General features: G+C 39.6%; 1 protein-coding gene across 8 annotated transcripts in view; it reads right to left on the reverse strand.

Moving 5' to 3' along the window:
• The window catches only part of Cacna2d1 (calcium voltage-gated channel auxiliary subunit alpha2delta 1), a 428021-nt gene that overhangs the window by 112632 nt on the left and 288130 nt on the right, over positions 1-27259 (reverse strand). For all 8 annotated transcript variants that reach the window (XM_013070350.3, XM_013070351.3, XM_004839765.3 and 5 more), the window contains one exon: positions 15635-15766. In XM_013070350.3, the coding sequence (XP_012925804.1) occupies positions 15635-15766 (132 nt within the window). The remainder of the gene's footprint in view (positions 1-15634; positions 15767-27259) is intronic.

Consider the following 27259-nt stretch of genomic DNA (forward strand, 5'->3'; position numbering starts at 1 on the left):
TCATGAGAATAAAAAGAAGTGCACTTCCTACACTCAAAAACGCATCTTCTAAGTTACTCCTGGGCCCTTTGCCTTGCTCTACCTGGGGGATCCTTTATTTTAGCCTTGTCCCAGTCACGGGGTCAAGAACATTAGTCACGCTGAACTGCAAGACAAGATAAAAAACTGGGACTGGTTATGAGCAAAAATTAACTCACTGGGTTTGTATTCCACAGCTCAAATAATTTCTGTGAATCTGAGAGCTGCTATCCACCTACCACCATCTTGGAAAGACACCCTCAGCTCTCCTGTGTCCCACCTGGACCCTGCATCTAGGATGGGGACAGAAGTCTCCTTAAATGAGAGTGAATTATGTCCACACAAGGAGGAGCCAGAGGATCTGGGAAAGCCAACAGCTGGCATCTTCAGACCTTGAGCGATCTGAGAAATACTCAAAATATAGAAAGATGAGTCTATAGTAGTTAGGATGATGCAGAATGCTTTAAAGTATGGTCTCAAGCTCCCCGTGCCTCACTGCTCTAAGCCATCTGCCCAGCCATGGCTGGGGTGTGGAGGGAGTCTGCTCCCAGCAGGTATGCACACACCTAAACCTGCAGAGCATCTGTCCTCTCCAAAGCATCGCTTCCAGGCCGCCCAAGGCACTGGCCAGGGCATTGGCTGCTAAAGAGGGAGGATCTATGTGGAAGGCACACGTGGGTCACCACAATCTCCAGCTTGAAGTGATGTGCACTACACTCAAGTTCCACTGGTGACAATGAGCCCCATGGCCCCACCCAGACACAGAGAGGTCTGAGAAACAGTTCCTGGCCACGTGGTCATGTCCACAAGCAACTTCACCACAAAAGGCGAGGACAAGAAGGGCAGCTAGCGAGCTCTGCCGCCGTACAGATGGACACTGAAAAATCAGTGACATTCTGTGCTTCTCACTGTATCAGACTGTGTGTGCCCAGTGCTGTCCTCAAGTAAGCCACCCGAGAGGAGTAAGATAGGAAAGGGCTCAGCTCAAAATCTAGAAAATCAATGTAAAATGTCACATTTAAGAATTATTTCTAGACTGCATTGTAGGAAAGGGACTATCTACATGAGAAATTCCCTGGAAGGAATTCCCTAGAAGCGCCTGGCATTGCTGCTGATACTGTTTGTATGACAGACGAGACGAAGCCCGGTCTGCAGAAGCACTGTCTGACCCCTGAAGCAACTCTGGGGCTCCAAACCTGCCCCAGAAATCAGCAGGCTGTGAAGACCAGGCAGCCCCAAGCTCTAGCCTTCAGACTCCTCACAGACTGCTCCTGACAGCTGGGCGAGTCCCAGGGCACTGGCTGCAGCAGTCCTTGGGCTCCCCGAGCAGCCACCCTTCCTCAGGGCGGGAGGTCTCCATCTTTTCCCTGGTGCAGTGGAGTGGTACAGCGCATCAGTGGCCAGCTTGCATCCCTCACTGCTTTCCCAAGGGGAGATGCACGGTAGCAGAGAAACCATGTAGATTACACATCTCAGCAGCAATCGGAACAAACAGGGCAGAGAAAACCACTTAGGAAAAGTTATACTACCTGATACAGATGACAGGGCCATCTGGACTCTGAACTGCGAGTACCAATTTGTGGGATCCTTGGGTCAACTATGGGGAGAAAATGAACTATTTTACACAGGTGGGGGTATGCCAAGATGCTAGTGGTGGCAGAACAGTAGCTCATGGCAGGGCTTCAGTGTGCATGTCTTTCTCCCTCTTCACAAGGGTATGTCTCAGGAGTGAGGTCCTGGCCCTGCTAGAACAGATGCTTCTCAGCATCTCCAGCATGATGGACTATTGATAAAATTCAGGGCAGATAGCATGCAAGCAGAAGGGACACACGTACAGCTCTTCAGCCCTACCATCACCTTCCACTTATTGACATGTCCCCTTCTTCTGGCCCCAAGTTTGGAAGTGCTAGTGTTGAGTGAGCTACAGCTACCAATGAGCATAACTAACTTTCTAAGGAATGACAGACAGATGGACGGATCCTAAGTTTCTGGACAACCCCAGTGGCCACAGTTTCCTAGCCAATGAGTTTCCTATAAGGTAGAACTCTACCTGAGATTTAAAGCTATCAAGATTTAAAGCCCTATCAGGATTTAAAGCTAGGATGATGCATAGGAGTCAAAATTTTCATAACGTATTTTAAATATGGTTAAAATTTTTCAAAAAAATTTTTTTCTTTCCTTCTTCTAGATTCTATGCAAGCCAAACTGGATATGAACCAAATTGCATGAGAACCAAATCAAATTCAATAGTTAGGTTCAGTGTTGACCTTACAGGGAAATTTGATTTGGTTCTGGTTCAATTGAGTTTGTGACCAGAATGGTGGAGAGAATTAAGTCCCTAAACCGAGGAAACACTATATAATGTTTACAGACCTCGAATCTTTATTCAACATTGCCTTATGTTTTACCAATCAACCCTGGATTTGGGGGGGTGGACATATGTTTTTGAAAAGTAAATGGTCCCAAGACAGTAACCATTTCAGATCAAGATTTCCAGTGCCGAATAACTGAAGTTTTATAGCTTATATCTACCATTGAGATTCACATGCAGAAGATAAATCTAGAAGAGAGTCATTCCAATTGGATACTTGATTATCCAAGAGTATTCTCTCATCTTTCCATAAAACTTATTCCTCTGGTTGGAAATAGTCTAATGTAGAACATTATTATAGTGAGAGAAGTTTGAAGCCAGACAACCTGGATATTCCTACTGCATGCATGAATCTGGATAGGATACATAACTCTTTTCAGCAAAATGGGATTAACAGCCCCACTTCTAAGGGTTACCAGGGTGACCCATGAGTTACAGACAAGAACCACATCCACACATAAGAAGAACTCCACCTATGGACATTTGAAAAACAGCAATGTTGAATCACTGGAATTATTTATTGTAGATTTTCAAAAACTATATTTTTAAAGATATACTTAGCTTTTAACCACTTAAAACTATGTTCATATGATCTGGGTTTTAGCAACATGTCTTCTTTCCATTCTACTCTGTTCACATAATGTAGGCTACTATTAATTTCTAGGGATTGAAAAACTGACTTTTATTTTTTAAAAATCCATGTAGAATACTGGCACCAGTGATGGAATGGCATTCACAAGCTATGCAAGTCAGAAGACCAGAAAATACTAAGTCTGCTTCCTAAGATTGTTCCAGCTGCATTTTTCTCATTTCAAGTATGTAGCGATCGAATTCTCTGAAACTCCCCTCTAACACTTTCTTCCAGCTCTAGTGCTTATAATCATGACTTAAAATTTATCCAACTTAATTAATACTTAATAAATACTTCCTAGCCTCTATGTGCAAGGCACTGTTAGGTGCTGATCAGTGTCTCAGTAGGTAATGAACTATTCCCACTGCCAGCTGCATTCACTGAGATGGTCTGAAAAAGGGACATTGCAGAGAGTTCCTGAGAAGATAAAATTCCATAGCTGTTGTTACACTGATGACTGAAGGTAAAGGCAGATGGCTCTTTGGTGTGACAAGGTACACATGACCAGAAGGGGGCGCTAGGAACAAAGAACACAGATACAGAAGGACATGTACAGATACTAAAATGAGTTAAATAAAAGCAGGGAGATGGTGTAAAGTGTGAGACTTGAGCTGCATTATCAACCTGACTGTCTTGGGACCCACTCGGGAGATGAAGAGCACACACTGGGTGTGTGGGGTGCTGGGGTCCTGGGGTCCTGGGAACTGTGCCCAGTCCTCCCCTCCTCTTCGGCACTGTCGCTCTGCTCCTCTTGCCAGCTGCCTGAACTAGGCATTCAGCTCTACCATGCCTTTCTGCCATGATGCAGCCTGGGAGGCTGCTACCCCGGAGTGAATACCCTGAAACCTGGCCCATGTTTTCCTCTCCTCCATTAAGCTGTGGGTATCAGGTATTTTGGACCAGCCCAGGGACCCTGACCAACACACGGAATTATATAATGAAGGGTGCAGTGTGCAGTGATGAAGTCGTCTCTGGAGCATCGGAATGGCAGGCTAAGGGAGCCAGAGAACACTAAGTGGACTGAATCAGCTTGGATAACTTCACAAGGGAACTCATAATCTAAATTGTCATGATGGTTTATGTCTAGATGTCCCCCACACATTCATAGATGGGGCTTCTGGGAGGTGACAGGACCATAACTACGTGATACTCATGACTGGATTAGTACATTGATGAGAGTTTATGGCTAAATGTGATGTTGGAGGTGAAGCCTGGTTGGAGGAGGTGGTCACTAGAGGCATGGGCTAGAAAGTCTATCTCCCTCCTCCACCCTTGATCTCTCTCTGCTTCCCAAAGCCATGCTGTGGACTGTTTCTCTTCTGCCATGCTGCCCTGCCTGGGGCCCAGCCGACTATGGACTGGAACCTCTACACACTGTCAGCAAAAATAAACCTCTCTTTCTTTGAGTTGGATGTTGGATATTTGTCCCAGCATTGAGAAAGTAAGAAAACTGTAATAATTTCATTAATCCGCTTTTGGATTGCATTTTAATATGTTTCTAAGTTTTCTGTCTTACCCACATGTGAGCTCTAGAGAAAAATTCTTTCTGATAATAGAATCTTCAGGATTCCTCATTTCCTTCAGAAAAAGGAGTTCTGCCCTGTTTTTATTCCTTCCTTAGCTCAGACTCTGTTCTCCTGAATTAATAAAATCATCTAAAATATTTTTCCTGAGCATGGAGACTCTATATTCAGATGATATCATTATATTGGCTGAAAGTGACTTTGATATCTCTACTGCACTATATATAAAGAAAAAAACAGAATATACAAATACTGAGGGTTATGGCTAAGGATAAATCATCATATTTTAAAAATAAAAGCCCTATTACATGGTTTAATGGCAATTCTGCAGATGCCAGATAATCCACATAAAACATTTTCTCATACTACAGATGCATACTTTTATGTTAGTGGAAGTAACCATGAATGAGGCCCAGTTGTATGTCAGGTGGAATATTCAATGAAGTAAATGGTCACACAGACATCATTTAAATGCCCAGTAGGTAGTCATTGGGTGAGACAGAAACAGGCACAAGCATGGTGAGCTTTCTGAAGTATGTGATGGAAGGTTGGAAAATAATGTGAGTCATGTTCCACTTAGAGAAAAGTATAAAGAAAGTGACAAAGAAACAGGTCCCTATTTTTATAGTTACATAAATCCAATTAGATGAAAATAATAATACATTTTAAAAATGAAAACACATTATTATTCTATAGGAATACATTCTCTGATTTTACAAGGCAGTAAATCTTATAGCACTTAAAGGTGGTATATTTCTTTAAAATATTAGGACTGGGATTTAGCTCAGTGGTTCCGCCGCCTGCCTCGCAAGCGCAAGGTTCTGAGTTTGATCCCCAGTACCAAAAAAAAGGTCTACATTTGATGTACCAGAGAAAATGAATAACACAAATAAGTTTTAGACAAAAATCTTAATTTTCTTCAATTAAATATACTGAACACAAAATTAATTACACAGTAAAGATGATTCTATGCTTTTAGGGTTGAATGGCACAAGGCTGGAAACATCAATATGTAAAGTAAAAGGCAACAGGATGAGCTATTTTATAATTTGAAACCAATGAAGTTCTTAGCAATATATATTAATATATTTTATGGGGTTATTGTTCCCAGTCTAATTACAAGCACCTTCCAATCTTCATATTACTGTCTGACTTAACTACTCTAACCTGTGAATATAAAAACACATCACCTAGTCACTTCAACCACCACTAGACTCATTGTTGATCGCAAATTGAGCAAATAATATAAACCTCCTCTGTGAAAATTAAGACAGAGTCAGGTAACAGGTGAGGATCTCCAAACAGTAAAAAGAAGTGAAGCTACAGAGTCACCTCTGTAACACAGGATTATGTGCAAACGTCCAAACAGTGTGACACTCTCTTACATATGTCCAGCATGTGTCTGCACCTCACAGTACAAGTGACAGACCGTACACAGCAACGCCAGTCACAGAGTTCGGAACAGAAACCTACCACCCAGGTGAAAGTAGCGATATTTACACCCTCCTGTTAACATTTCCAGCCTCGCTGTTCTAAAGTAAAACCCTCATTTTACTTGTAAAATAAAAATATTTTTGATGTATAATTTCGGCTCCAACATTCTTACAGGCAGTCAAGCTAAAAATTACAGTCCACTTCTGCTGCTAGTCATGAAGTTCTCCTGGTAAAGAAGTGGCATAGCAATACTTGGCGTTTAACCACTGGTGTTAAGAAAAGTAATAAACACTTCAATTTAAAGTGTGTTTATTCAGTGACTGACAAATCTGTAAAATATCTTTAAAACTGAGCCATGTGTCCTTTCACAAATATCCAAGTTTAAAAAATGCAATTTTTAAAAAACAAGAGAGAGGCTGGAGATGTAGCTCAGCAGTACAGCACCTGCCTGGCAAGCAGGAGCCCTAAGTTCCCTTCCCAGTACAAACAAACAAACAAACAACCACCAGGGATCACTGAAAACACTACTTTTAGAAATACCATGGGTGTTGATGCAGGGTTATCTCATCTTGTTAAAACTGGCTACAGATCTATCCACTATCTCTTTAATGGTGAACAGAACAAGGCATCTTTGCATGATTCTTGTCATTTGCTACATTATATGAAAAATATTCTAAGGTTGTTCTTCCAAAAAGAAGTATGCAATTTAAGATAATCAGGTGCCACGAGGAACAAGTGATCCTCACTGCATATACTGCTCCAGGCTCCCCTGCATTTTACCCACACACCCCACTGGCCAATGCCCCCTCAATACATTAGTTCTATATTTCATAATCCCATGGTTCTGAATGAACAAATGAGGTAGAGAAAGAAAAAGTGATCAATAAGAGGTAAATGTTATGTGGAGATGAATTAAAGTTTTCTATTTCTGTTTGCTTTTCTTTATAAATGCAACTATTTATCTAAAAATACTAAGTGCTGCCTCCATTGGCATTTCCATGGGCCAATGATTCTTAAGTAGTGGAGTAACTTTTAATTTCAGGCGACACTAATAGGTGAAATGAGTAGTTTGTACCTACAGTTTTCTCCTACCATGTATCAGAGTTCACGAGGTTGCTAGCTATGGAAAGCAGTTTTAACATCTTTAAAGTTAATTAATATAAATCAATTAAGAGCACCAAAGAACTTACAAATGAAACTGATTTTCTAATAAGCACATATTGAATGAAGATGTTGTTAGATGTGGGTTTCAGCTTTTTAAGTCTTATTTTGTTTTTAACTGACACATCCTAATGATGCATCTCTGTGGGTGACAGTGTGAAGTTTCAGTTGATGTACACCTTGCACAATGATCAGATGACAGAATGCAGCATAGAGAACACCTCAGACGCTTATCACTTCTTTGTCTTGAGGACATTCCGAGTATGCTCTTCTAGTTAGTGACATACACACTACCGTACTGTTAGTTAGTCACTGCCTGTGCTGGAGGACGGCAGAGTGGATTTCTTCTGCTGTTGGTCAGTCTCTCCCTGTCACTCCACCTAGTGTACTCAGTCTTCCCATGGATGAGCATGGGATGCATGTTCACCACACCGGGAGCTGTCTAATGGCCTGTCATGCTTGCACTAGGCAGGTCACCCTGGTTACCCAGTAAAACAACAACTGTGGACAAGGCAAATGCTACAGTCCTGCACTCACAGGGGATGATGTTCACGCCTGCCTTGGAAATCATCTCACCAAGTTAGTGGTGAAGAAGCAGGGACAGCAGTAGGGCGTGATTTGAACAAAATCTAGAATGGTGTTGAAAACAGCTGTTACACAAACCAAGAACTTCTCCCAGGATAATGCTCTTATTATCAAACACAACACACTTTTCTTCCAAATTGAGAGGAGAAAGAAGGGTTGGAGAAAGAGATAGAAGAAAAAGAGAAGGGAAAAGACAAAGGACAGATAGCAATGCTTTTCAAAGCTGAGTTCTTAGCTACATCAACCAGATTCGAAAGCAAGCAGAGGCTGAGTCCAAGGACAGACATGGGGATTCAAACTTTCACTAAGTACCCAAAGAGAAGACTTTTCATAATCATCTCTGGGGAAACAGTCCTTACCTCTGGAGACCTCCACAGTAGAAAACATGTTTTCACATACTTTTAACGGGCACATGACAATCACAAAGGAGGCTCACCAACCCTGGCTTTCCTCTACATCGGGGCAATACAATGAGAAAGATATTTAAAGCTTCCTGTTTCCCAACAATTCTGCCACTGAACCTGATGCTCCTCACCAGAGGGCAGTGAGGGTTTCTGAAGGTGACACCCCATCAGGTGTTGGAGCTGGGACTCAGAGACTGGCGACCCACTGAAGGCCCCCAGACTGGGCCCTGCCCAAGCCTGGCCTTTGACAAGGAACATGAATATATTTTAGACTCTGTTGTGAATCAGAAGATTTTAGTTTCTGCAAAACATTTCATTTTTAATAATTCTGCAGCAAGAAGTTTCTTGAGATAATGAAACAAAAATCAGCAGCTTACACAATTAGAGAAAAGTATAAAATTCTACATTTGGGGGTGTGTATAAAATAGATTTTGATTCTCACAGTTCTGTGGCATAATTGGGAAGATGACTTTCCCATGCTACAAATATAGACACTGAGAGGCAGAGAGAGAACCCTGACAGATTTAGCATAAAGAAATACAGAATAAGCCAGACATGGCTGTTTATGCCTGTAATCTCAGTACTCTAGGAGGCTGAGGCAGGAGGATCCCAACTTTGAGCCCAGCCCAGACAATGTAGCAAAACTCTGTCTCAAAACTTAAAAAAAAATTTTTAAAGAGGGGCTGGGCAGTAACTTAATGAAAAGGCCATGCGTTTAATCCCCAGTACTGCAAACAAAAGAAAGAATTTTAAGATAACCAGTTAAGTTTAAATTTAAACACAAAACAAATAGTGTTTTAGAAAAGGTATATCCCAAATAATTCATGAGGCATACTTAGGCTAATTGGTTCCTCACGGTTTGCCTCAGTAGACATCTGTTTCTCCGGCAATTCCGAGCTGACCGAAGGTGAGAGGCCAAGTCTTCAGGGCACAGGCACAGTCTAGGATGATAGCTTAGCCCCGGCGAAAGCCCTTCCCCAGCTCTGGTTCAGCAGCCCAGTCAGCAACCTACAACCTCAGTTGTGTTTCTAATATCTTTTAAAGCCGGGTGTACATGAATTGTGCCAGTTGATGCACCGCTGCTGCCATGCCTACAGCTTGGTATGTTTAGAGCATCTCTCGCCATATTATCTCATTGAGCACAAAATCCCACAGGTGCTAAGCTGAGGAGTTATTAATGTTTTGTGTGTTCCAGGCTTGATGACTAGGACCCAGAAACTAGGACATCCGCCAAAGTCCTCAGTGCCACTGAAGCCATGTCCCAGGAAGCTGAGTCTGCATGTGCAAACCCAATTAGGTGAAGGCCTGTGAGCGGCTTCTGCTCACTGAGATGATGGATGCAACAGAAAGACCATCTTCAAGCTTTGGTGTAACGAGCAGTAAGGAGGGATGAGCCATTCTATGCTGGCTTGCATCAAAATGGTAAAACTAGAGAGGAAAGTGTGATGTGCTGAGAATACATACAAAAATTATTTCATTGTTAAGTCTTTAAACCTGAATGTGTTAAATGTGCTGCAAAGACATCTTGGTGTAAACAGAAACGCTGTCCTGCTTCTCACACTGTCTTTCTGGCTTTGCTAGGGACTCGATGCCACTGTATGACTATTGTTACAGAGACCAACTGGGCAGCGGAAGCATTGAAAATGCATGAGCACAGCCAGCAGCCCAGCTGTGTGGAAAAAGCCCCTTCGGCAGGTGAGCGCCCTGGGGCTGACACCCTGCGCTGTGGTGTCCAGGTGTCTCCAAGCCAGGCCAACAGCAGGTGATGAGCCTGGGCCCAGGGTCATTCCTACAGCTCCTGCTCTGGGGGCCCTGTGGATTCGGCTGCATGAGCATCTAAAGATCTTCCCAACGGAGGGAACAAAAGTCAGCACACTTTAATATCTGATCAGGGTTAAATAAATGGAAGCCATCACTCCCTGCTTAGCATTTAAAATGAATTGGCTGCAGAAGATGGTTTGCTGGTAAGTGTACAAGTTGAGTTATCTGTAAAAACGCTGCTCTCTGAGAAGCATTCAGAACTCAACGCATCTCCCTCTGCCTCGGTCCCATTCCTTCTCGGGTCATACACACAATGCAACTTCTTCCCTCTTCTCATCACTTCCCCCACGAAAGCCTTCCTTGTCTCTCTTTGTCATATCATCCACTTCTTTTGGGTTCAGAGCTCCCATTTTTCATTATTATACTCATTTTCGCTAACATGTTCTCCCTCTTCCATTCACTTCTCATATGTGGAATTTTATAATAAGGTAATTTCTTAAAGATTCATAAGATACCTACTGCTGAGTTATTGATAAATGTATTTGATCTGTGTTTTATGGGCAAAAATAAAGTGTCCAAGTCCCATATTTTTAATTGTATTCAGAAATGTTGTATAAGAACTGATAAAATTTGAAGGCTTATTATACTCGGTTTGTTACGTGATGCATGAATAGTGTTGCTTTTTTCTTTATAATATCTTATAAATTTAATTTTAGAATTAATAATAATAATAAATAATAATAATAAATTAACTGAGAAGTCCTTTAAGTGTTGGAGCATAGGCCCGCCAGCACAGAGGAGGTGAGCTGCATGGGCACCAGCAGCAACCACCCCCCAACCCCATTGAAATGAGAAGATGCATAAACAAGTTTCAAAACCAGACTTTCAGATCACCTAAAACAACCCCAAAGGGAAATGAGATGGAACAATCTAATACTCAACCACCTGAAGTCCCTGAACTTGCAAGAAAAGAGGATCTGGAAAAAAATGAAATCAGAAATAATTTCTCACATAACAGAAGAGATTGTGCCCATAGTGCAAGACATGATTAATAAATCTAGAGAGGACACAGATAAAAAAAATAGAGGAGCTGAGGATCATGATGGAATCCCAACATAGGAAACAAATGGAATCCATAAAACAGATGCAAACAGATTTCCAGGAGATTAAAAACTCCACTGAAAGTCTATGCAGCAGAATGACCCAATGTGAGGACAGAATTTCACATACAGAGGATAAAATTGCTATTAGTGACCAGGAAAAGAAAAATGGCTTTAAAATTATAAGGGACCATGAGAAATCTATCCAGCAGCTGCTAGATGATGCAAAGAATAACATAAGACTGATCAGAGTCAATGAAGAAACAGGAGAGAGGGCAGATGACATTAAAAAACTTGACAGAAGTGATGGCAGAAAACTTCCAAAGCAGAGGAAAAGAACTTGACATACAGATAAGTGAGGTATATAGGACTCCAAATAGCCTTGATCAAAAAAAATCTACACATAGGCATATAATTGTTAAGATTCCAGAAATCCAACAGAAGAATAAAATTCTACAAGCAGTTAGAGAAAAGAAACAAATCACATACAAAGGAAAGCCCATCAGAATCACAGCAGACTTCTCAATGCAAACCCTCAAGGCAAGAAGAGCTTGGAGTGATGTATTTCAAGTCCTAAAGGAAAACAGCCTCCAACCCAGATTGATGTACCCTGCAAAATTATCTTTCAAAATTGATGGAGAAACAGGATACTTTCATGACAAAGAGCACCTTAGGAACTTCATGAATACCAAATCAGCACTCCAAAAAATTTTAGACAATATTCTAGGAAAAGACGATGAGGATCACAACCCCAGGAAGCAAAGCAGAATGAATCCAGCAGGCATGACAAGAAATTAAATGCAAAGCAGGAGAATCCAACAAAAAGAAAAAGTTATGACAATGATAAGTCAATATGTATAAGTTATAAACCATCAATGTTAATGGTCTCAATTCACCAATCAAAAGAAATAGACTGGCAGAATGGGTCAAGAAGCAAGATCCAACAATATGCTGCATACAAGAAACATACTTAATTCAAAAAGAAACTCACAGACTGAAAGTTAAAGGGTGGAAAACAATATTCCATGTGACGGGACACCCCCCCCCCAAAAAAAAAGCAGGAGTAGTTATCCTCTTTGCAGATCAAGTGGATTTCAAATGAATATCTGAAACACTCTGGTCCCAAGAATTTCAGATAAGGGATACTCAACTTGTATGTACAAATCTACTGTGAACATGTGTTTTCATTCCTCTTAAGTAGAAACTTAAGAACAGAACTGTTGGTTCTTAACAGTAATACAAGAAATTTCTATATTGTTTTCCAAAATGGTTTAATCATTTTACATTTCACATTAGCAGTATTAGTAAGTTCTAACTGGTTCACACCTAAGCTGACATTTGTTCTTTTAAAACTTAACTTCATCTCCCTAATAAGTGTATAATTCCATCTTGTTATTGTACTGATTAGTATTTCTCTGATTCTAGTGTTGCACACCTTTCCTTGTGCTGGACTGGCTATCATCTTCTTGTGTCTACTTTTTAATTGGGTTGTCTATTAATGAGCTGTATGAGTTTTTTATATATTCTGGTCTTAGGTTATATGCATTATAAACATGGTCTGTTTAAGGATTACTTTTCATTTTCTTAATGATATCATTTAAAGTTCCAAATTTTGATGGAATCTCATTTATCAATTTTTTTCTTCTACACATCATGTTTTTTATATCCTAGGAAATTCTTGCCTACCCTAAATTCATAAATATTTTCCCTTATAATTTTTTCTTAAAGTTTTATAGTTTCAGTCTTTCATATTTAGGTTCATAGATCCTTTCAAGTTATTTTTATGTATGGAAATAAAGGGTTGAGGTTAATTTTTTACATACAGATAACAGGCATTCTAGTGTCATTTGCTGAAAACACTATCTTTTCCTCTGCTCTTGAATTGAGTTTATGTTCTACAAAATGTTAATGTTAAATAATCTTTCAAAACTCAGTGGATCATATATGTGTGGTTCTATTTCTAGATTCTCTGTTTTATTCCAATGATCTATAAGTCTTTCCTTACACTAACACTGCCTTGATTATTGTAGCTTTAGAGGAAGTCTTAAAATTAGGTAATAAATGTCTTCCAATACTGTTTTTCTTTCTTTTTACTTTTCTAGGTCCTTTGTACTCCTACATAACTTTTAAATTTCAATATCCAATTCTTCATTTATAGCAAGTATACATAGACCTGAATTTTTATATATACTATATGTTTTCTAATCCTGCTAAATTCAAATACAAGTTCTAGGGGCTCCTAGAGATTTCTTAATATTTTCTCTGCAGATGATCATTTCATCTACATAAAAAGATTTTACTTCTACCTTGCCAATCCTATTCTAATTGTGTAATTTTATTGCCAGACTATTTTGGTTTGGGCCTATGTTTCAAAGTTTAATAGACAGATGAAGAGTAGGCATATCTGCCCTTGTTCCCCACCTTAGGGAGAAAGCATTGTATCTTCTCCATTCATATAAGGCATTCTCGCTGGAAGTATGGAGTACATGTCTTTAATCTGTTGAGAAGGTTCTGTTCTACTTCTAGTCTCCTGGTAGCTTTTACCATGAACATCTGTAGAATTTAGTCTAATACTTTTTATGCAACTACTGACAGGATCATATGGCTTTTTCGTTTCCTCTGTTAAAATAATGACTTTTGGGGGTTGATCTTCCAATGCTGAACCAACACTGCCATCCCTATAACAAAACCACTTTCTACATACTGCCAGATCTGACTTCTAATAGTTCGTTTTGTTAAACAAATTTCTATCTATGTTCATACTTTTCTCTTCTATTATCTTTATCCAGTTTTAGGATTAGCACAATGTGGATTTCCTAAAATGAGGGGAGAAGTGTTCCTTCTTTTTTTGCTTTAATTGTTTGATATAATTTATCAGTTAAAATGTATATGAGCCTGGTGTTGTCATATAGGTAGGTTTTCAAGCTAGGATTATACTTTCTTTAATAGGTGCTACTCAAATTTTATATTTCCTCCAGAGTCAGTTTCATTAATTTGTCTTCCAAGGTACTTCGTATAGATTGTCAAATTTTATTTCAAAAAAGATTTTTGTAATATGCTTTCTATATCCCTTTAAATTCTGTAAAATCTCTGGTAATGTCTTCTAGATCTTGATATTGTAATTTAAAAATGTATAATTGATATTGTGTAATAGGAAGAAAAGGTCTAAAGGAGCAGTAGAACTGTGAGTGGTAGGGGAAAGGAAAGAAGGGAAAAGAAAAAATATGAGAAAAGGAAAAAAATGGGAACAAAATCTTTACAAATAGGGAAGGGTGGAGGGGTTGAAGGGAGGCCAGGGGAAGGGGTAAAAAATAAGAAACCAAGATACTCATGTAATGGTACAAGATCCCAATGATGAATGGTACTGTATTTTATACCTAAAATGTACCAATAAGCTTAATGGGGAAAAAAAGTGTTGGAGCATAGGGAAAATATGTCTATAAGAGGAAAATTCTACTATCAAGATAATTACCGATGTGATAATTTTCCCTACATCAAATATGAACATTAGCATATTATTATAAATTATTTCTTACAATATTTAGTACAAACTGGGCCTTTCTTAAGGTTCTGGATTTCTGTAAAAAATAATCACCACTGATCTCGTCTTTAGGTGTTTGCAATCACACAGGACACACAGTCTTTACCTAACCTGTGTACCGGTCAGACTGAAGGCTCCCTGGTGCTGTTATTTGTTATGATAGGAAGCCTAATACAATCTACTTTTATATTAGTCCTTTTTACTATGAATAATTCAATTTACTAAGCATGTTTAGTTAACCTCAATCCCCCAAATAAGCCTCCTACTTAAGGTCATATTGTGTCCCCTGAAAGCCAAATTTCCTACAACATTTCCAATGATTCAGGTCAAGCCTTTGAGAAAGAAAATGCATTTTGTGTTTGGCAATTCGTTCAGCAAGCAGAGAAGCTAAAAATACCAACAAACCTTTCACTGAAAGTATCTGAATGGGTTCTCAGGATGTACCTGAGATTAAGTCTTCACTTTTGGTACAGAAATTACTATTTATTTCTCCTCACTCTCCTTTATAAAACTAAAGAGCATTAAAAGATGTTGTTTTAATTTCTAAAGTATATTCATCATCACTGAATATATATGATCACTCACCTGCCCATAATTCACCCAGCTTCTCACAAAAAGCCCAGTTCTTCAAAGGATTTCCTCTTATTTCTTGTCATACTCAATATAACAAATCCACATTTACCAATTAAGGCAACGTACTAACCTTTTGTTATAAATTACAATGTAGACTCAAAATCTGAAGATAAATATTTGTGCTAGTTTCTAAAAATTTTATTAATTCCTCTCCTGTGACTCGCAGTCTGGTCTATGCTGAACATTTGTACTGTTGTGTCAGAAATGTTTCTGGGCTCACGTGACCTCCAGCTCCAGGTTCTCACCTGTTCCCTCTGCCACTCTTACCTGGTGAGGCTGCAGGTACAGCCAGCCCAGCCTGAATTCCAGGTAAAGGTGACTGGGATCATTTTGGAGTCATCCAAGGGGAACATCTTTTTTCATTATAGAGATAGCATGCTATGATCCTCGACAGTGAAGGCAACATTCACAAAAAATATTGTAGCTGGAACTCCCGATTTCTTCTGAGAATTATCGAGTCTCTATAACTTACCTGGGTAGTAGCGGGCCAGGCCAGTGGCACTGCCAAACACCTGCCACAGCAAGGTAGGGTCCTCCTCTCGGTTTTTCTTGAAAACTTCATCTAAGGCACTTGTCCAGTTGAGTTCATTCAACACTATTGTTGCTAATAAAAAGAAAAGAAATCCATTCATTCAAACTTATAATTGAAAGTCGAATCTTTGACTTTTATAAAATAATGTGACATATTCTCCTTGCTCTGCCTAAAAAAGCACGGTAAACTCAATGGTTATCAGAAAGTCTTAGATGTAGAATTGCTTTTTCAAACAAAACTTTCCCTGATGTTGACACCACTGACATTCTGCCTGGTGTAGCTGTGGGGGACAGTCCCCCAAGCATGGTGGAGTCTCTGTCCTCACGCAAATGTGACCAGCAAGAAGCCCTGCGAGGTAAGGCTCTGTCACTCAGGTCCCGAGGGCGGAATCAGGCACATCTCAGAACTGCCAACGCTGTGCTGAGACATCACACTGAAAGAGGGTCCGTATTGTCCCTCCTTGTCCTTAGGAGACTTTTTAAAATGTTTACTTTTTTAGAGACCCAGACCTGCCATTACTTTAAAAAAAAGTTATTAGTATATGTTTGCAGAACTAATGATTACATTTATTCTGGGGAACTGAAACTAATATAAATTGGTAGTTACCAGAATTAAAAAATATTTCTCATTAAGCATAGCTTATTAACAGTGCTTATCCAACAACCAAAATGCATAGAGTTTGATAAAGAAAAACATCATTCAGGGGCCTGACAATATGAGTGTTAGAAAACATGAACCAGTTGATACTCTGTCACCACCTTCCAGACAACAGTTTTGCTTTCCTGATTATTCAGTTAATAACACATAACGGTGATAAGGGTTAGGAGACTGATTTTTGTCCCTATTTATAACTCCTCACTGCTCCTGAATAGCTATTTTACACACGCCATTCATAATGATGAACGAGAAGCCCTTATACTGTGGAGGTGGTGGAAGTGCAAACCTGTGGTATGTAATCTATAACGAGGGCTGCTGTGACCACAGCCTACTAAATCCAACACATTAAAAGTTTCACTGATACAGAATGTAACTTTCCCTGTACTCAAAAAGATGGAATACATAGCTTCATGTCTCCTTTCTCCTTACGTGTAAAAATGGGTACCTGGGACCAGCACGTCAGCAGATTGGGCTGCTCCGAATTTGGGAAATTCAGATAAAACCCAAACAGTGTCAGAGAGTTAGAGTCAGGAGACACAGGTCTACCTTCTTATGTTCTTTACAGTGATCTCCGTTAATAAAGCAAGTGGATTCAACTGTGCTTAAATCGTGCACGCATGATCTTTTATATGTTCAAAAGGAAAAAGAGACTTTGTGGAGAAAGATGAGCAGCAGATGTATTTATATTTAAAAGTTTGTATCATTTACCAAGAAAGAAACAAAAACAAGGAGCTCACAAAGCTGTTCTGGGAGGAGCATCCTGATGCAGCTCCCATCACTGAAAGCTACGGAGATTATCATCTGTGAGGATGTGATTACCCTCAGAAAGCGCAGTTGTGTGTGTAAATATTCATGAGCTGGGCCATGCCCGCAGTGCCACTTTGGAACTGGAGAATTCATATTCAGGAGCACGATCCAATGAACGCTGAGGGGCAGTTATATGAAAATTTATATTCGCAGAGATAACCTGAACAGATACTCATCAGTCATGAATATTTATATTAATATACAAAACATCACAGAAAAGAGGGACATTGTATTTTTATTTAAACATTCATGACTTTTATACTAATAACCTTCTGAACAAATAATGACGTTTATTTGAGATCCATGTAGACTTCATTAATCCCCAATCTATTCTATCTCTTCAATTTCCTTGACTCTAACTCACATGAAACAACAACAGACAGCTAATTACTTTTAATAAACTTTTATTTGTTTTCAAAGATGCTAATTTTTTCTTAATTTTATTTGATAGCTCAACAATTAGTAGCAGGCACTGATGCACCGATTGTGAATTCTGCTATTGTGTACTTGGCAAAAAGGCAAGCTCTGAATCAAAGGCAAGCTCTGAATCACTCCTATCTTCAGGAAGATATATTATAAAATCTCCAGTTCATACATTTGAAAATTCTTTTTCAGATCAGCTATTGCTTAGGTAGATTTCAAATTGTTTTGAAATGTGTTCATCTATGAATGAGTAAAGTACATAATAAATATAAAGCTTCTTGAACTGATTTTAAAGTTTATACAAAGTGAAGGAAATTGTATTTTGTGATGATCACATCATCCAGGTTTATAGATGTGATGATACTTAGTGTGTAGCAGGGTGGAAGAATACAGACACTGCCCCTTCTCTGTGTATATTTAAAGGTAATGGTTTCTGGCTGCAGTCAGTATTCTATTAGTCACCATCTTTATACGGAGTCTCTGCCATGGAAGTGAAAACTAGCACAGGCTCTTTACAGGGGGGTGTCTGTCTACTGAGCCACACACAGCCCTTAGCCCAGCTACCCTAAGCGAAGAGATTCCAATTGCAAAGAATGTGGGCCTGCAGTCCCTACTCAGCAAACGGTAAGAGTGAGAATCATTCATTTAATTACACCATTCAAATCCCTTAAAAAACAAAATAAAGAAAGTAGGGTAAATTACTACACTTGGATTTTTTTCTCAAAACATACTGAAAGCAGCACAAAATGTTAAGAAAAAATATACAAAGCATAAAACAAAATAAGCAAGCAATGTGAGTGCTATTTCATATCCTTGGTTATTTAGCTATATTTTCCTGAGCCAGATTAGGAACTGTCTTTGACTAATACACATAGATTATTTTAGTAATCTGAATGAACAGACTTTTCTTACGTATAAAATTAAATAGCTCGTCCAGTTTTACTCGTGTGCCTGGCATTTCTCCATCTAGGTGCTCCGAACATAGTCAAGGTAAAAATTGCTGAAATAACTCATACAGTGCTGAGATGTCATAAACTAAGTACAATTCGGGCCATGCCAGCAAGGTTCTCCCTTCCTGCTGTGAACCCTAAGCTGGCCACTTTCACTGTATTTAAATACACACAATGTACCAGAATCTCTAAATTTGTAAGCAGAGCTTATTTACAAAGTTATGTTTTTAAAGTAACTATTCTGGTTACAAATGAGGAAAAAGCCAAATGTACTAGAAAAGTTAAAAGTTGTTAGGGGAGAGCCTTTGTTTAATATTATGAAGAGTTTAGGTGGCTATGACCTTTCTCCGTTGTCAGCAAGTATTTTTAATCTGTACTTGTTTTCCAAAATCCTAAAATAAAAGGTATAAACATATTTCTTCCATGATGGAAAAAATTAACACAACTTAATTCTCCAGGAAATTACATTTTTAAGGAAATATTACTCTAGATTATAAAAATATTATTAATTCACCTAAAGATGCTACATGCAAAAATATTTATAGAACTCTGACTCATTAATATTTAGCAGATTGAAAAGCTTTCATTTGTCACTGTATATTATAAAGACTTCAAAGTACAATTATTACTCCATAAGTCAAAATCTTTAGTTGAATACCCAGAGCAAGAAATCAAAATTCAATTCCCTGCAATAGTATTTAATATAAGAATTAATAATAAAGTATATAAAAGAATTTCAAATATTTCCTGCCCCAAAATAAAACCACTCCTATTCTGACAGATATTTTATCAATATTGTTTGTATTTCTATTTTTCTGCAAGTATGCTGTCCCTTACATTATCAGTCATATGTTGTATACAATACTCTATTATATTTGTAACTGCCCCCTTTTTCCTCATACCAGGAAAACAGGAACATTTTGCATTCACACAAATCTGTGATTTCTTGCCTGAACTGAGGTGGGAAATATTTGAGTGCACTGTTTCAAAGGCTAACTGACTAAGGTCCACTTAGCCTTCAGTTACCAAACGACTTAGCTAAGTATCTTATGGCTACTTTCAGAGTAATTAACTCCCATTTTCTATCAACTCTTACAAAATGAAGATCTTTATCTGCTAGAAACTTATATTTTGCAAAACATTAAGCCCTTTCTAGGTGTCCAAGGCCAAGCCTACTGAAAGCAGTGAATATCTGGAAAGGAAACCTTGACTGCCAGGCCTCTATTCTGATGAACACAACAGAATTTCCCTGATAATGGATTCAAAATGCCAAGCGTACATTGCTCTTCTCCCCATACAGAGCTCCCAAAGGCATGGCCTTGGCACACAGCAATCTCTCTTCAGGAGCATCCCATTATTCTGTCTCGCTTCTCAAGGGAGAGAAGAAAAATACAATTTGTAATGGCACAAAAGAAGCATCTTGCATTTGCTGTTAATTCTTCAAAAAGTCCATGACTCTTCTACCTGTGTATTGTTTATGACACAGGATATAGAACCACTGAGGAGCTCTGAATTTAATTTTCTTCTAAAAACTTCAACCAATAAAATGATCCATTATTGCTGCCTGTTGTGTTTGAGTTAAGTTTGTACTAAGCTTCAACATATCCTATTGATTTATTCAGGGTCCAAGACCTCACTGCGCATTGAGGGCTCTATGTAGCTCCTCAATGCTATGCATAAGGTCAACCAGTTTTCTACTTTTAACAGCTTGACTGAGAGAGAAATCACTGACATATAAAAAGCATATATATTAAAATGTAAGACTGGATGTTCTGACACATGTATAAATTGTGAAACAAGGACCACCTTCAAGCAAATTAACCTATCCCTTACTCTGCATAGCTACCACTGTGTGAAATCTGTCCTCCTAGAAAATTACAGATATTACAGATATACAACATTAACTGTCCTCACCATGCTGTGCATTAGATCTCCAGAAATTTCTGATTTTGCACAATAAACTTTATATCCTCAATTACTGCCTTCTAATGAAACGATTATGGTTAGAGAAGAGAGAACAAAATTTTTTATGGTTCACTTTATATAATAACCTAGATAAGTCTTTCATTTTATATATATATATATATATATATATATATATATACATATATATATATTACGACTATGAGAGGGTCTAGTCACCAAAATTTACTTTTGATCAACAATGCTCAATTTTAAACAAAATAACTGGCCACAGTATTTACTATACTATTTCCATTTAACTAATAAGGTCACTAGTATTATAGCTCTTCACTGAGGTTAAAATTAACACATTATTTAAATTATGGCCATTATTCACAAATCCATTCAGTAACATTTGTTAAGCAATTACAGAATGCCAGTGTTAACCACTCTCTATGAATTATCTCATTTTACAACACTCTTCGTGTGACTCTAGTATTAACTTGACTTTTTAGATGAGAAAAATCAACCCTGGAAAAGTTAAACAAAAAGCTCACAGTGAGAACTGTTGACACCATGTTTAAACAAGTGTGTGCTATTTTCCAAAATTCTTACTGTTTGTGTGCTATTTATTTCTAAACTTCCATTTTACATACTGATCTGATTATGCTGAATTTTATATCCAACAGCAATATTGACTTGAACATTATGAATTGTTGTATGAATTCTTCCTCCACCACCGAAGGGTTCTCTACAGAGAGTGCTGTCTACTCCCAGACTGGGCCAACGTTAGGAAGACTTTTGGGGTCACCATCAATGGGATGAAGGCAGATGGAGTCCATGAGGACCACGATGCTCTAAGCCACCTACAATGGACAGCGTGCATGGCCCCACAACAAAGATGCATCAACTTGTGATGCATTCAGTGTCCATGCCAAGAAACCAGGCTCAAATACCGCTAATAAGGAGAAGACTGATTCATCTGGGAAAAAAAGCAATGTTACCCATGATGAGGGTCAAGAAAGAGTCACAGTGCAACTGCTCCCAAGTGAAATCTGATGTAGTGTTAAATAACATTTCACGGATTATATTATGTCACTATTTCAGGCCATGTTTTGGCACCCTTTGAGTTAGACAAATTTTCATTTTAGTTCCAGAAGCTCTAATGCACTATATTCTCTTACCTGAATAAAGATTTCAAAGTTGTTTATAGTGCTACTAAATGTCATGCTCACTATCAGTCTTCCTTTAGGACAATCACAGAATATTATAGGGTTTTAGGGGCTTTATTAAGATTCAATACTAACTGTAAAGTCTATTTCTACACAGAACTCTCATCTTCATTGTTATAGAAAGTGCTCATTCCATACCCTAGTAAATAAGGTGGTCATTAGAAGTGTTGCATTGGACAGATGAGCCATGCCAGATGTCACTAATTTTATTCATCAATCCTAAGCTCTAAAAGGAAAAATGTTAATAAGAAAAAACCCACTGATCCAATTAAGCACACAGACAAAAAGAATCCACTTGGAGATCTCGTCAGTGTGCACAGATATTAAAACGAGAGAATCTTTTTAGTGACTTTGGCTCATGGAACCTAACCTAATCCCAGTGTAAATGAAAGATGAATAAAGCAGAGGGAGCTGGAAGAAGGAATCTCATCTCTAATCGCCTCTCAGGAATCCACCTCCCACTGTGCTGGGCGAACGCCCCCCGCCCCAAGCGCAGGGTCTTTGATGAGCAGATATGCCTTCTTCCTGCAGCTAATTTAGTGGTGATATTAAAAAGCTCTTGTCCTTGTCAGTTCTCTAACCCTTCTATTCCTGAGGTTCCTGGCCTTGCTCCCTGCTCCTTCCGTTTCCTGCAGACTGAGCACCTGGCCAGTGCCCAGAACACAGCTGTTCTGCTTTAATGAAATCTGCAATTTGTGGTGCACGTAGAAGAGCTCAGAGAAAATCCACATTATTATGAAAGACAATAAGAATCTAGCAAGGGAAAGAGAAGGCATTAGGAGCCAATAGCATGTCTATTAATTAAAGGGTTTCACATCACTTCGTATGAAATGGCAATTGCTAAGATTTTGGGGTGGGGATATAGGGATTTCATACGAAGCCTCCAGAGAACAGGGGACAAGTAAAAGAAAACTGTTTTACCCTGTAAGCATTCTACATTTTCCTGTTCCTAATATTGTTAAAGCCAAACACACTGCGGTTAAGATCGGCTGTCACCAATCGTAATCATTAGGACAACATGCCACGTGCACTGTTTCACTTCTTGAGCTTCTATTCTTTTCACCAAAACAAAACAAAACAAAATGAACACAACCAGCCAGGTGTGGGGTTCCCAGTAAATCCAACCCTCCAGGAGGCTGAGGCAGGAGGATTGTATGGTCAAGACGGCCTTTGGCAACTTAGCAATTTAGCAAGTCCCTGTCTAAAAATAAAATACGAAAAAAGGGTTGGGGATGTAGCCATGTGTGACAACACATGTTGGGTCCCTTATATGACTCTCCCTAACCCTACTGCCACTAACCCTAACCCCCATAGCAAATATTGAAAAAAGGAAAGAGGAACCTAACTATACTAAGGATCCTACATAGCCTAGAGGTCTGGTATGAAAGTCAAATAAGTCTATGCATGAAACTTAAACTAGTGAACACCATTTTATTATAGTTCTTTCCTAAATTGTATGAAAACTTGTCAGGTATTCATCTGCTTTAAATGTCTTGCATAGACAGCAGCTTTTTACATATCAACTTATTGTTTTGCTACTGTTGATTTTCTTTTACCTTAACAAAAACACATCTTTATATGCAGCAATTGAAATGTCATTCTCTTTATTTTGAAGAGTCTCAGTCTTTCTGCCCATCCTATTTTAAACCTTGCAAATCATAAAATACTCTTCAGTAGAAACTGCTGAAATGTTTTCATTTTAAATTTGAAAACTGCCTAATTTATATATTTAAATCAAGAACTTCAGTGTAATTAGCTGAGGAACACAATCTAGTCTCTCTCTCCATTGATATTATCTCAGAAGATCGTTTTCATTAGAAACTGGAGTTGTTGGTAAATAAAAATGTAAACCAGCCAGATCTCTACTTCCACATAGCAGAGTGGCTGTCCAGGAAGCACTCAGCTTGCTACATTCTGAACAAATGAAAACAGCTAAAAATTCTCTAAAGATCTTTTATTTAAACCTTAACAAGGAAAAATAAAATACGTGAATTTAGAAACTCAAAACCTCTGAAAAAACAGAAATGAAGCTGCAAGGGAAATAGGAAAAAATACCCATTCCAGGCCAAATTTCAAAGCCTCGGTATGGAAGGGTTTCTGCATGCACAACACAGACTTGCTGGTGATGCTTTGATTCGAGAAGCATTTTTTCAAGGAGCATGTCCACCCATGCAGTGGGAGCAGAGAGAGTGCTCTTCCCAGCCACGAGGGCAGCCTGCACCTGGCCTGGGGAGTCAGGAGCCCCAGTCCTTACACTTCAGCAGCGGGCAACACCAACAGTCACCACACACAGCTGCTTGGGGTGACACACCCTTAGCGTAGTGCTTGTCCCTTGTGCCTGCACTGGAGAGTTTGCCTTCCTTTACCATTATCTTTTTCTTTTCTCTTTCTGATGCTCACCATTTAAAAGATTTTTTTAAACGTATCTGAAAGGGCCAATAAAGTAGCTGAAGCGCTAGGGTGAATGATTCCCATCTGCCCCCTGCAGGACCCTGCGCTCCTCCCCCAGCTGAGTTCCTGTCCAGCAACCATCACGTTTTCCTGGTGTGAATGTCATGAAGAAAAGTCAATCATTCGTTCCCAAACCACTTTCACTGTTAAACGATAACGTCAGACCAAATGTACGTGTGTGCACACATATATGTACATAATATCTATGCACACATTCTAATGGCAACATTTAATATACAATTTCAGTCAGCAGGTAAGCTTTACAATTCCCAGTGCTCCTGAAATCAAACCACTTTGGTGAATGCTGCCCCAGTCACAGCACTGACTGCTGAAATTCTGATAAAAGGAATGAAATTCTATAAGATTATGCAGACTAGACATGATACATGTGAGCACACAAACATGCACAGGGAATTCTGCATGTCCAGGGTCTTATTAAAGCCCAGGAGAAACTCCGGCTGAGATATGCCAACCAAATCAGATCTGGGAAGTGTGCCTGAGCTCCGAGACCGCCCAGCTGCACGAGGAGTTTGGTGTCTGTGTGAAGCCCAGAGGACTAAGTTCACAAGGAGGGCGGGGAGGCTGGGAGCTGAGCACCTGACAGGGCTGAAGGAGGAGGTGACCGAGGCCGCACTGTCACTGAAGCTCACCCTGCTTGGTACCGGAGGGTCTGCGCCTGCCCGTTCTGGAGCAGAGAGCTGCCTGTGATTAATTCCAAGATAGCAAGATCGGAGTTCCTCACACGGAGCTCGGCCAAAATGGAGCACAGACCCAGTTTAAACACCGGGACAGCGCCATGGTGGGCAGGAAACGAGGTCGGGAAGGACGTTCAGAGGATCGTGCATGTTCAGTCCTGGCACAGGGGCGTGGGAGAGGGTCCACTGCTCCTGAGACAACAGGAGGCACGTGACGTCGCTGGTCACACACGTGCACGATGTACATAGAAGTAGAGGGCATTAACCTGCATTACACCCATACATGTGAACGTCTGTATAAAAATTAAGGCAGCAAAAGGCTACAGCGAGCAGGGTGTTATGATGCAGGACGGTGATAGGCTTCAATCAGGTTTCAATGTACTCACTGCAGCTATCGACAGACTACATTTGTAAGTCCCAGCCACTGCACTGGTCAGCAAGTATTTACTAATACAGATAGGAGTCCTTTCCCATTCTGATAAATTATATATTTTTACATTTTGATTCATGCTGTCTCTTAACACTTATAATTTGTCAAATTGAAGACCTCAAATCATCATCACATGCCTTTTACATATCAATACGTAATTTAACACTTGGTCAAAACAGATACTCATAATATTTTTAAATGACTTCAAGATTTGAGATCTGGTAAACAACAACAGATGCTCATAAGCAATCCGGTCCTGTCCTTTGAGCTCCAAAGTGCACATATTGTTCCATAGCGGCTCTGGCTGAGGTGCTCTGCAGGAACATTAATTGGTGCTCCAGCCTCCAATTTCAGTGGATACTCATCCAAACTTCCAACCTAAGTGGCACTCGTGTCAGTGCCCGCCCTCCTCACAGGTCTTCAGCTGTTCTCCATAAGAGATCTTTCAGCAGCAGCGTCCACACCTCCTTCCACCTGCTCTGCAGCTTCTTCAACACACAGCAAGCCTGTGCCACCACAGGACACTGGAGTTCTTCCTGGAGACTGCAGAGCCTCCTCCTGTCTCCTGTGTCCCTGCATAGAAGGTCATCGTTGTCTGGACTAGTTTTCTTTCCATTCTTGCTCAACTTCTCCTTTCTTTCATGTCTCAGTTCAGTACGACTTGCTTGACAGTGTTCTCTGATTGTTCCCCTCTCCTTCCTCCCTCTTACTTAAAGACACCATGCTGCTGCTCCTCGTGGCTCAGAGTAAAGTAGAGGCAATGGAATGCAACAAACTTGGGTTCAATGTACAATTTTACAATCTGGGGCAAGCTATAAATCAGAAATGCTTCTAGTTTTTCAGGTATAGAACAGAGAAAACATTGTAATATCTAGGATTATGGAAATTAAGACATAATCTTTTATGTAGCAGAAAAGAGGTATTCACTGAACAGTAGAGACTATCAAGTTTACAAATACTATACACACACATCAGTGCCTAAACAGACATGAATTCATATATGAATTGTGACTCTCATGTGTTGGGTAATATTTTAGAGCCAATTTCCAGGAAAGGGTAAAAAATGCTATTATGTTTAATCATCTTTCACTGTGGCTATGTCATCTTTGAGCATGGACAAATGATCTAGCATTCACTTTCAACTACAGTTACTGATGTAGCAGGTATCACCTGAACTGAAGTTTAGTCACCCTTGTCCAAATATTAGTTTCACTTCATGTTCTGTTGTAGATCAACCTTTTCTAATGAAAATAGTTTGAAGAGTTTGGTGTAGATGCATGGCCCAATTTTGGGGGAAGTCTTTTCAATCACTAAATATGTCCAAGAAACTTTCACTAAAGTATTTTCCAATATGGGTGCTTCCTTTCTTAACCACCTGGTTTCTATACAACAAATAATTTAATCCAGTACATATTTACACACATCTATCATGTGTCAAGTACCCTGCTAAGCACTTGAGCGGAAGTAGGCAAACATTTTCTTAAAGGACCAGGCAGTAAATATTTTAGGTCTTGATCTGCATCACAACCACGCATTCTGCAGCTGTAGAGTAAGTTCCTATACAAAGTGCGCACACACACACACACTCACACACACGCAGGCACAGTGACTGTGGTCCAGTGATCTAGAAAAGCAGTTAGTAGGCGGTGGTGTGTAGATGTCCTCCCAGAGCTACAGGAGAAGCTGCATGCAGGCCTTGTGATGCTCACACGGAGGAAGGAGCCAGAGCAGGGAAGAGCAGCACAGCCAAGACCCAAGCCTGGCCCCGCTGCAGAGGAGCAGACGGCTACTCGGGGAAGTCAGGAGCTTCTCTCTGGAAAGATGCATTTTAAACTGGGATTTCAAGGACAAAGAACTAGCCGTGGGAAGGTGAATATTGAGAATTTTATAAAAGAATAGACTCTAAAGGTACTGCCAAACAGAAAAGGGTCAAATATCAGCATTGTGGTCAATGTGGCATTTCAAAGACAGGATCTCGCATGGTTTTCTATCAACACCGCAATACCCAAGTAGACACG

Source organism: Heterocephalus glaber, unplaced genomic scaffold, assembly GCF_053883595.1.
Source record: "Heterocephalus glaber isolate CG9 unplaced genomic scaffold, H.glaber_assembly_v1.0 deba00000678, whole genome shotgun sequence".
NCBI lineage: Eukaryota > Metazoa > Chordata > Mammalia > Rodentia > Bathyergidae > Heterocephalus > Heterocephalus glaber.